The sequence below is a fragment of the Manduca sexta genome, chromosome 16 (genome assembly GCF_014839805.1).
Source record: "Manduca sexta isolate Smith_Timp_Sample1 chromosome 16, JHU_Msex_v1.0, whole genome shotgun sequence".
NCBI classification, from domain to species: domain Eukaryota; kingdom Metazoa; phylum Arthropoda; class Insecta; order Lepidoptera; family Sphingidae; genus Manduca; species Manduca sexta.
The window spans coordinates 6,972,653-6,984,862 of NC_051130.1; the positions used below are offsets into that span (position 1 = coordinate 6,972,653).

Genomic DNA, 12,210 nt, shown 5'->3' on the forward strand with positions numbered 1-12,210 from the left:
ATTTCAAGATATATAACTAATTTCTGTAAACCAATAAGGTGAATACATAGTTTAAATCTTTTATTTTAACTTCCTGCCTGAATTTTATTTATATATACTAAAATAAAGGATTTTTTAGCAATACGAAAAAATGTACCTCAAAATTGTCGAGTAGGACAAGTGCGCCACAGTTAATAGTCGTATGGCGCACTTGCCCCTGATCCATATATAACCAACCTTTTTTGAGAATATGTTTTACTAATCTATACTATTATATAAAGCTGAAGAGTTTGTTTGTTTGTTTGTTTGAACGCGCTAATCTCAGGAACTACCGGTCCAAACTGAAAAATTCTTTTTGTGTTGGATAGTCCTTTGTTCGTGGAGTGCTAAAGGCTATATATCATCACGCTATACCCAATAGGAGCGGAGAAGTAATGGCTAATCTCAGGAACTACCGGTCCAAACTGAAAAAATCTTTTTGCGTTGGATAGCCCTTTGTTCGTGGAGTGCTATAGACTATATATCATCACGCTATGACCCAATAGGAGCGGAGCAGTAATGGCTAATCTCAGGAACTATCAGTTTGAACTGAAAAATTCGTTTTGTGTTGGATAGCCCTTTATTTGTGGAGTGCTATAGGCTATAGAATTTATCTGAGTCTTCTTGTGTCGAGCCTAGCCTTGATTCTACAAAGACTTAGAAGGGGCTCATAATTTGATCTCTACACAATATATAATAGTCATGGGCGATTTCAACGCACAGATCGGTAAACCGAAGAACTATGAGAGCAGAATAGCAGGCATTTACGGTTTTGGAAACAGAAGCAAAAGAGGAGAACGACTAATTCAGTATACATACGAACATAATCTGAAAATAATCAACACAATGTATAAAATAAAAGTTAACCGACGTTGGACCTGGATTTCGCCCGACAAAAATACTAAAAAAGATATTGATTATATTACAACAACAAAACCTAAATTATTCACAAAATATGAGGTGCTGAATTTTTTCTCCTTCGGAACAGATCATAGACTCCTGAGAGCAACGTTAAGCTTAAGCAGGGAAAAACGGAGCAGAAGAAACTATACTAGTCCCAGAAACCCTTTAAAGACTCCGGATGAGATGGACAGTTATTTAAAAAGATTAAATGAATTTATACCAGAACTAACAGAAAACCAGGAAAGATATACAGTTACGGAATATTACAAAAAAATAGAAAACGCAATATTAACAAGCCTATGCCTAGCCTATCTATGACCAATAGGAGCGGAGCAGTAATGGCTAATCTCAGGAACTATCAGTTTGAACTGAAAAATTCGTTTTGTGTTGGATAGCCCTTTATTTGTGGAGTGCTATAGGCTATATATCATCACGCTATGACCAATAGGAGCGGAGCACTAATGAAACATGTTGCAAAAACGGGGAAAAATTATTAGTTTTGAGAGCTTCCGTTGCGTGCGCTGCGTAAACGGTTAAAGTTATGCAACAATGATGTATGACGGGATTGTTCCTCTTAAAAAGTTCTAAAATATATATTATAAAACAAGGTCCCCCGCTGCATCTGTCTACCTGAACGTGTTAAACTCAAAAACTATCCAACGTATTAAGATGAAATTTGGTGTGGAGACAGTTTGAGACCCTGGGAAGAACATAGGCTCCCGGGAAACTACTACTTTTATAACGGAAAACTTTAGCCTGAAAAACTTTATAACGCGGGCGGAGCCGCGGGCAAAAGCTAGTATGAATTATAAATGTTATACTTAACAGTATAATTTTTTGTACTCAAGGTATTTTGTTTTGAGCCGACATAAATAAAAGGGCGTATTAGTTAATTCGTCGTATACTTGTTGTTTTAGATGGTTCGTTTTTACAAAAGAAATACTGAAATAATTTGGTCTAGACCAATTTTACGTGAAGAGGTTGCAAGTGTTCGATCAGGCACGTTATCTGAGCATAATGCAGCTAAAACAAATCAAATGGCATAGGCCAAATTCTAAGTAATTGAGTTATAACGCATTCAAAATCTTTAATTCCTACATGTTTGTATGTTTTTTTTTTAGTTTTTAGAAATAAAATGGATTTCGTGTTAAGAGTACCATTTTTTTTATTCCAACATATCCGCACACAACACTCTAATATTAATACCTAAATATAGCAAAAGAAATTGTAAAATGTTTTGTAGCCCTGATTTACAAATATATGGCGCACTTACCCCGAATTTAACAGCCATAGTTTGTTATAATATTGAATGATTAAGAATTGACCAAGAGCAATGGGAGTAAAACTTATTTCTCTATGAACTAAAATGAGTGTTTTCTTTATAATGTTTCATATTGACTTTTTTTTTACACAGGCGCACTTACCCCATTTCCGGAGGCAAGTGCGCCTACTACCATTTTTTTTTACATTGAGCAAAATATTATTAATTTATGGTCCGATTTCCTTGAATGGCTATAGGTTGTTATCACAAAATACCAATTATTCTTAAATTAATAAAATTTCATTCTTAAGTCAGCACAAAAAGAAATTATTTTGCATTGAATCCAGGTATGAAAATTTTATGGCGCACTTCCCCCTACTGACCTTATATACTTACATATTAGTTTGACATATTTTAAAAAATAAAATGTGTCCCATATAGTAATGGGCAATATTCCTAAGTAGTAACGTGACTGTGTTGTAAATTTGTAATGGACGAAAGCAAGCTACGATTATATTTTTGAAAGCGCGGGAAACCTTTGAATTTGGCGGGTGTCTTTTTTCCTTTTAAATTGAAAATAATTATTTTTATTCAGAAATTTAGTCAGTTAAGTTGTAAATTGTATATATTTTTTCATTATTTATTTAATTGTAGTGTAGTGTATATAGAAAACAACTATTGGTAAGTGTGTATTTTATTAATATTTAGTTGGGTGTTGGGATGGACGAGCCCCCAGATCCTGGGGGTGATGTTCCCCAACCATCACATTTTATAACAATTGAAACTGCTTCAAGCTTAGACACTGACTGTTCAGTTTCCAACACAAATAAAAGAAAGCGCATACGGTTAAGTAAGGTGTGCAAAATATGCAATAAAAAAAAACGCAAAAATGCAATGGCTGTAGACTCGGGTAGAACTGGATGTCGTTGCGAAGAGTGACGAAAAAATCACTGAAAATCAATCACCTCTCAAAGCACCGCATACACAAGCTCTTCCATCTCAGGCTTCTCAGGTACCTCCTAATATTACTGATAGTATTAGAAAAGAATATACTGCATTGGATGCTTCACCGTTTATTATTCATGTTGCTAGGTCTAGTACAGGAGAGATAACACAAGATCTTAATTTGCATCCAATATGCTTTGGCAGATTTTTGTATAAAAACCAGGTGTCAAACATAGTACAAGGCAGTTTGAAGCGTATTGGTCGCAACAAAATTTCAATGGCATTCACAAGTCACTTAGCAGCAAATTCTTTCTTAAAACATCATGCCTTATTGGAAAAAGGCTATGAAGCTTTTATTCCATCTTTTAACGTTACCAGGATGGGACTCGTAAGAGGTGTACCGGTGGACATGTCTGTGGAAGAAATAAAAGAAAATATTAGGGTTCCTTTTAGGTTGTGGCGACATAATAAAAGTAAGACGCTTAAATTTTAAAACAATAGTGGATGGCTCTGCTACTTGGAAACCATCCCAGACTATAGTGCTTACTTTTGATGGTCAGGTCCTTCCCACAAGAGTATTTATGTGTTTTAATTCCCTCAAAGTAGAACTATACATTTATCCTTCAATTCAATGCTACAATTGTTGCCGGTATGGACATACTAAAGATACATGCAGATCTAAACCAAGGTGCTATAAATGTGGACAAGGGCATACTGGTACATCTTGTGATTGCGACCAAGATAATAGTTATTGTTGTCTTTGTGGCGGCCCCCATATTGCAATTAGCAAGGTTTGCCCAGAAGCCAGTAGGCAGACAAATATAAAAAAGTATATGGCCCAAAATTGCGTTTCATACTCAGAAGCATCAAAGATACATCCTCCGGTGACAAAATCATATGCTGACACATTAAAGTTTACACCCCATCTTCTTTTGTAGCCAACAGCCAAGATGTCAAAACTCCAGCCACTCAACCATTGCACAGTAACTCTTATAAAAAAACTGTTTTTCTGAAGCCCCGTTCTCCGCCTAAATCGATACAAGGTTATGATCGTGCAGCCCACCAAGCTCTTGTAGGTGATTTCAACTCTCCCACGTATGCTGATGGGTGTGCACTTCCTAAAACTGGTACCCTGCCAGAACCACAATCAGTAGCCGATATTATAATAGCTTTAGTTTCATCACTGTCACAAACAATTTTACCGTCCAACGTTGCCCCTTTATTGAAAATAATAACTGACATATTTAACAATGGCTCACTTAGGCAGAGTTCTACAATGGAACTGCAGAAGCGTAGTGAAGAACAAATCTGATTTAATTTATCTTATTAATAAATTTAATCCTAGTGTTATAGCTCTATGTGAGACGTGGTTAAAACCGGAATTTTGTTTTAAAATTCCTGGTTATTCCTGTCTCAGGGAAGATAGAGCCGATGGGTATGGCGGTGTTGCCATACTCATCAAAAAGCCCCTAAATTTTTCCCAGTTTGACTTACCATCTCACCATAATGATTTTTCCATAATAGCATCCATTGTTAATAATATTTGTTTTGTATCTATTTATATCCCGCGTCCCTGTTCTTATATATTTAGAGAAATAAACAACATTATTTCTATTTTACCGAAACCATTTTTAATTGTAGGAGATTTTAATTCTCATCATGAGTCGTGGGGCTGTTCAACAACAAAAACTTGTGGAAGAGATCTTATTGATATCATTGATTCTCATAATCTTTGTATTTTAAATTCAGGCTGTCCTACCCGCCGTACCAACCCTGATGAAGGTCTCAGTGCCGTGGATTTAACCATTAGTTCACCAAGCCTAGCTTCTTCTCTTACTTGGGAAATTCTTCCTTATTCTCATGGGAGTGATCACCTACCAATTCTGATTAACTTTCCACATACCAAGAAACCTTCTGTTTCGCGGTCGCCACGTTTAAAATATGTATTAAAAGATGTAAATTGGAATGAGTACAAAAAACGACTAGATAAACAAATTTCAAATCTCCCGGATATCCAAAATAACAACGAAACAGTATGTTCTATGGCTCTTGCTCAATTAATGACTGAGGTTGCGGATGAGATTTTTCCCATTAAAAACACCACTAGCACCAGGATCCCGTCTCCACCTTGGTGGGACCGAGAGTGTACAAAAGCTGCAAAGAAAAGGAAAGAAGCCGAAAGGGCTTACTGCCAAAATATGACTTCAGAAAATTTTGATTACTACATGTTGATTTCTAAACAGACGAAAAATTTATTTCAAAAGAAAAAATCTGAAGGCTGGAAATCATTTTGTCATTCTATTTCCCCAGATACTCGTCCATCTATGGTTTGGCGAAATATTCGAAGATTTCGATCAGCCTTTAGTGATAATTCCGTCTGTTCACTCTCGCCTTCCTTAACAGAAGATATTTTAGATCATTTGGCTCCTCCTACTGTTCCACAACAACTTTGTCCATCCGCAGTCCTGAAAATAGACGATGACTTAAACTCCCCATTTTCACTATCAGAGCTCAAAGGTGTTTTAACTAGCGTCAAAGATTCTTCCCCAGGTGAAGATGGCATTCCCTACTCTTTTTTTTAGTAATCTTAGTGAAACAGCATTACTTTATTTTTTAAACATTGTTAATTCTATTATGATAACTGGTAACATACCTGCCTCATGGCGATCACAAATTGTATTGCCTATTCTGAAACCTGGTAAAATTGCGTGCCAGGCCTCATCTTATCGTCCAATAGTTTTATCCTCCGTACTGTTAAAACTCGCTGAACATATGGTTAAAAACCGTTTGGAATGGTATATCGAGAGTAATCGCCTTCTGTCAGATAGCCAATATGGATTCCGAAAAGGCAAAAGCACGATAGATAGTATTAGTATTTTTGTGTCCGATATCCGCCTAGCTTTTTCTGAGAGCAAATCAGTGGTTGCCACATTTTTAGATATCAATTCAGCATACGACAATGTCATTCCCTCCATTCTAAGAAAAAAAATGCATGATCTTAACATCCCTGGTATGCTATCTAATTTTATTACAAATTTAATAAGAGAACGATATATTAATATTTGTCCAGATGATGCTACCAAATTATCTAGAACCGTATGTAGGGGTCTACCCCAGGGGTCAGTGCTAAGTCCCTTACTTTACAATATTTACACATATGACCTGGAATCAGCTTTAAATAGTTCCGTTAAAATCCTTCAATATGCAGATGATCTCCTTCTTTATACATCAGAAAAAATAACTTCTAATACTTGTTCCTCTATGTCTTCAGCTATGAGCAATTTAGAATCCTGGATGACTCTAAATGGATTAGATCTTTCACCTTCTAAAAGCTGTTTAGTTTTGTTTACCAGAAAACGTTTATTTCCTATAATAGAAGTAAAATATAAAAATGTTATGATTCCGGTAAAGACCGAAGTGAAATTTCTTGGTGTTTTATTAGACTCAAAACTTACGGGTTCTCAACATAGTGATTATTTAGTTGCTAAATGCGAACGGAACTTGAATATTTTACGTTGTCTTTCAGGTGTTTGGTGGGGTGCGCACCCATTTTCATTACGACTCGTATATAATGCTTTAATTAGAAGTCTTTTAGACTACGGTACATTTATCTTGGAACCGGCTAATTCAGCAGCGTTTAAAAAACTTGACTTAATTCAGAACAAGGCTCTTAGAATAATTGCTGGTGCGATGAAATCCAGTCCAATTAACGCTCTGGAAGTTGAGTGTGTAGAACCTCCTCTTAAATTGCGAAGACAGTACTTGTCAGACAGATTTTTGTTTAAAGCCTTGCAATTTTCTAATCACGCTCTTTTTCCAATACTTCAATCTCTTTCTCAATATATTGCAACATCTTCATCGTGGAAAGAAAAAATCACTTCCTTGTTTGGTTATAAGTTTTCGTAAATTTATAAGTTTTCAAGCGCCTACTTATAGATCAGTTTCACTCCCAATTTTTATGGTTGGGTTTAAATCACTTCTGCTTTCGCCGGTAATATGTTATTCCTTAGGCGTTGATAGAGACCATCCTAATGCTAATACTCAGTTTAATGAATTAGTAAGCATTAAATGGCCTGATTTTCACCACATATACACTGACGCATCAAAACACTCTTTGTCAGATTATACCGGCGTGGGCGTTTACCATACTCAATATAACATTATTCAAAAAATAAACCTTCCTCCAGAAACTTCAGTCTTTACAGGGGAATGTTATGGAATATATAAAGCGTTAGAATTTATTCTTATTGCTAGACTTAGTAAAACTGTTATTTTTCAGATTCATATAGTGCCCTTCAGGCCGTTGAAAAATTTCCTTTCAAATCAAAATCTCACTCAATTGTGATACTGAATATCAGAAAAAAGCTCGTAGAATGCCTTTCCAAAAACGTAACTGTAGTTTTATGTTGGGTCCCTGGTCACGTTAATATAAAAGGAAATGTAAAAGCCGACCGTTTGGCTAATGAGGCGATCACAAGTGGTGATATATATCCCTATATAAATTATTGCAACGATCTGGCTGCACTTCCAAACACTTTTCTCAGGGACTCCTGGGAAAAGTGCTGGGAAGAAAGCAGTCAGATAAAGGGAAAAAATATCTTCGAAAGTCCAATTGGGTATACCGGAGAAACCATGGTTTTGTAAATTGAAACTTGGTAAGCGATGTACTAGTATAATCATGAGAATGCGCTTGGGTCATGTGTGTTCGCCAGCTCACCTGGCTAGACTTGGTATTATTGCTAGTAGAACTTGTGAATGCGGTGAAGAGGAGGGTGACCTCAATCATATCTTCTTCGCTTGTCCGCTTTATGATAATGCTCATTTTATAAGTCAACTCATTTCCTTTGGTGTTCCTTTTCCTTGTTGTATTTCTTCCCTCCTCTTATTTAATGTAAATATTTATAAAGCTATTTCCTCATATATTGTACATAATAACATAAAAATATAGTTTGTATATTCTTATTAATATATTGTATTGGCGAATATTATTATTATTAATATATTATATCTTGACTAACTTTCCTGACTTAATCCTAATTCCGAAACCAATTTCCTTCCTGTAATATGTTTCCCTAGCTTTATTGACATTGGCGTAGCACAGCAACACAGTGCTTGTAGCCATAAAAAAAAAAAAAAAAAAAAAAGTAGTAACGTAGATACTGGTGGGTGAAGGTTTTACAATTAGGTGCTAGATAAACTTTATGATATATTATTAGGTACCCATGCCTTACTTAATTGTAAAATATAATTGTTGATGTTCTAATTTCTAAATCGCAATACGAAAAATATCAATATTTTATTCAATGTATCTTACCCATATAGTAAGACAGAATTATATTTCTACCTATGCTACATGAAAAGATTATTTTATGGTTTTAAGCTTTTCTTAAATTATACATAAAGATGAAAAATATATGATATACTTATAATAATTTTACACGCAACTACTTATAAACTGTAAAACAGGGTATAAATCTCGGGTACAAGGGAATGAAAATTGATCGATGCCTAAACTTAACTAGGCAATAAAAATAAATTATAGTTCTATTGCTTATTCTTAACTAAAATGAAGATTTTAATAGCAATTCAGATATTTTAGCCGATCAGATTTAAAATGTAAACAAATACTTAATACAGTAACAATATTTTATTATCGAAGTTATAATTCTTGTAAGCCTGACCTCCAGTTGGGAATCCGCCTGAAAATATAACGAACAAATATTCAATTAATCGTGAGTTTTACTTTAACACCCTATTTGATCAAATTAAATTAAAAATCTTTAGTATAAGTACATCTAGTTTAAACTGTAATTTTAAAAAAGCATTGACCATAATATTGTATTTTATCCATGATTAACATTCATATAGCATTATGCCAGAAACGGTAGACAGAGGTAAAAAGAGTGACCATTAAACAACTTGTATAAGCAGGGCCGGCCAAAGGTAAATCAGGCACCTCGGAAAAAACTGGAACCTCCCTTTCTGGCGATTTTTCTTTGATCACTGTCATTTCGATGACGCTGTTTAAATCGATGATTATGGTATCTTTCTAAGGCCCATGCCCTGGGCCTTAGAACAGTGCCCTGAGTGATGCCTGACCCATTCCCTTGCAAAGCCGGGATAGTGTATAAGGCAAAGACAAACTAGTTCAATATACGCATTACATAGGTAAGGTATTTAAGAACTTAAAGAGTGCGATGTTTCCTTTGTAGCTAATATAATATAGATAAGTAATAGGTAAAGGAATCTACTATAATAATGTAGTACCTATATAGAATACAAATTACTATAAATACATGGGAAAAATCTAATAATATTACACCAAGAAGTAAAATACAGTGTAGTACAATTGATTTTAAAATTAGGCAAATGGTTACCCTTACAATTTATTTATATTCATTACTGCAATATCATGACATTCTCTGGTATATTCATTTGTAGTTTGACATCTGTTTATCCATTGTTTTGTTGGTTTCGTATAGGCTAGTGGTTGTCGGTTTTGGTGAGTAGTCGACTTGTTTAAAAGATTTTTTTCGCCGGATACAGTTTTGCTTGAGACATCATTATCGATCTTTTCGATATAGCTATAATTTGATCAATTGTATATGATACAAATGTAATGTAAAATATAAAATAAATATATAGTTAGGCAAAGTTTTAAAAACCTAAGCGATTAGTATCTTTACAACTTACCAATGTCGACTTGAAGATAAATTAGTCGTATTTTCGGCTGTAACATAAAAAGATACAAAAAGCGACATTCGAAATTATACATCTTAAAACGTTTTACATCTTTAACTTTCCTTTACCTAACCCGTTGGTATAAAAAGTAATCCAGATTCCAGCAGAGACAAATAAATTAGAATTCTAGGCGGGCTTCTGGCATCGCTTAATTTAAATGATAGGTTATACTATCATAACAAATATGAAGTTCAAACATTATCTGTCACTAATTATTGTAGTTCAAAAAGTAGTTATAGCAAGACACACAATTTATTAAATTCTTACCACTATTACTGTTACTCTGATATTTAGTGATTTCTTGCGCAGTATTTTTCTCCTTCCTCTCAATGGTTTTCTTTTTTATTAAAAGTTTCTTTTCCCTCCATTTTTCTATAGCAAGGCTTTGACGCTCTTTTAAGTAAGTATATTTTATGTACCATTTGCAGTGTAATAATAGGTTTTCTTTTGTGAAACCTGTTAGGAACATAATTTCTCACATATTATATACTAAGCATGTTGAATTTTACACTATTGCAGAAAGGATTTAACGTAAATGATACCTACACCCGGTTGCCTGCCCGTTGTTAATTTCTGTGTTATATTTAAATCCCGTGAAAACTATGCAATGAAACATACGTGAAGTGTTGTCCAATCGGGAATTCGAATCAATTTACAGCCAATACGTACTGCGACTAGGCCAAGAAAGACACCATAAAGATATCAATAGTGATAAAATAGTTTAATTATACCTGGTAATCTTTGAAGAAGCTCGTTAATTAGTAATTGAAATGAGTCAGAGTCTATTACATTTGTCTTATAACTTTCTAAATTAATATTACAGTTTACTTGAATGTATTTGTTCCATGATCTGACAAATATATTATGGTAATATTCATTCCATCCCCCGTATCGATTTTCACTATTGGTCATGAACTCTTGGAATTCTTGAACTTCCTGTAATTGTAAATAATGTAATCTTCGCAATATTGGTAATGTACAATGTATGGCTACAACATGGAATTAATTTATGCCAAAAAAATATAGTAGATCTTGATCTCCGGAAAACAATAAGTACTTACTTAACTTCGGATAAATATACTTACCGAACACTTGAATGAAGAATTGATCATTTCCTTTACCGGACTAGGAACTATGTGGTTGTATGTCACAGAATGTATTTTTTGTCGGCCTGTTATCTTATTGTATGAATTTTCATTCTGGAATAACACACATATTTCAGAGCTAAGTGAAAGTCCTTCATAGCGAAAAAGAAAATAAGTAAATGCTAACATTACGTATGAGTTCTTCCTCGGTACGTTTTAAGTTTATTAATTCTGAGTGCAAATACTTTTTTAATGATTTTATTTTATCTTCTAGTTCTAAAATAGCCATTTTTATTTCGTCAACATCTGAAAAATGTCATAAATTATTTATTAATAGAAACTCTCATACTTAATTAATATGTTAAACCTTCAAAGATTGTTATACATCCTACCAACAGACTTTAGGGCAGCTTGATCCGAGATGTTCGCATTTACATAGTCAAATAAGTTTTTCACGCTCATATAAGAGTCTTTAATTTTTGTTTTAAACTTGTGATAATCCGAATCATTACTAAAAACATTTTCTAAGCAAATACCACTATTCTTAATTGTTTTACGCATAGACTGACAAATGTAATTTTCTTCAATCTGCAATCGTTTAATTTTCGCTAATATATTATTATCAGCAGATTCAAAACTATCATCGCTAGCTTCAGAAGTCTTGGAGCTTAATTTCGAAAGAATATATCTAGTTTCCATGGTAATTTGTTTTTAATTTGTTAATACTCGTCACCAATGTTTTATATTTTTTTTGTGTTTGTTAAAACATAGAATTGCTCTTCGTGTTAACACAATTACGTAAAAGTTTAAATGTAGGTAAATTATTGTTTTATAGTTTTTAGATTTTCACACTATGAAACGAATATTCAAGGAAATACTAAAAGATACACGAACGAGTATTATATATTTTCCGATGTTAGTATTTTAACTACCCAGTTCTATTCAACACAGTCTTCATTGATTAAACATTCATGTTACTATAGTTATTATGCGAACTGTGTTGTAGTTACAGATAATTTTTATATTCTTATCTACAGCTAACCAATGTAACCTAAGAATCATGCATGAGCCAATTTCGCAATATTTATTTATGTACATATGACGTACGGTATATTTTTAAAATGAAAATCGCTTATATTTTAAAATAGAACTAAGACATGGAACTAAATCATTTAAACTTTTATTTCAATCAAGTTGTGAGATTGTATAGGTATTTATATTTTTTTATGCCAACTTAATATTTTATGATCAATCATC

General features: G+C 33.7%; 1 protein-coding gene across 2 annotated transcripts; it reads right to left on the reverse strand.

Moving 5' to 3' along the window:
* Positions 1-7,736: 7,736 nt before the first annotated feature.
* LOC115452420 (coiled-coil domain-containing protein 112) lies at positions 7,737-12,024 on the reverse strand. 2 transcript variants are annotated; one of them, XM_037439349.1, is made up of 8 exons: positions 11,346-12,023; positions 11,141-11,259; positions 10,954-11,067; positions 10,600-10,804; positions 10,136-10,324; positions 9,821-9,857; positions 9,511-9,711; positions 8,421-8,826 (listed from the first exon to the last, which is right to left on the reverse strand). In XM_037439349.1, the coding sequence occupies exons 1-8, from the start codon at positions 11,650-11,652 to the stop codon at positions 8,787-8,789; spliced, it is 1,212 nt and encodes a 403-aa protein (XP_037295246.1). In that variant the 5' UTR covers positions 11,653-12,023; the 3' UTR covers positions 8,421-8,786. The 2 variants fall into 2 exon arrangements, with proteins under 2 accessions (XP_037295247.1, XP_037295246.1); XM_037439350.1 differs by lacking the exon at positions 9,511-9,711 and having other exon boundaries at positions 7,737-8,826; positions 11,346-12,024.
* Between the last annotated feature and the right edge of the window lie 186 nt (positions 12,025-12,210).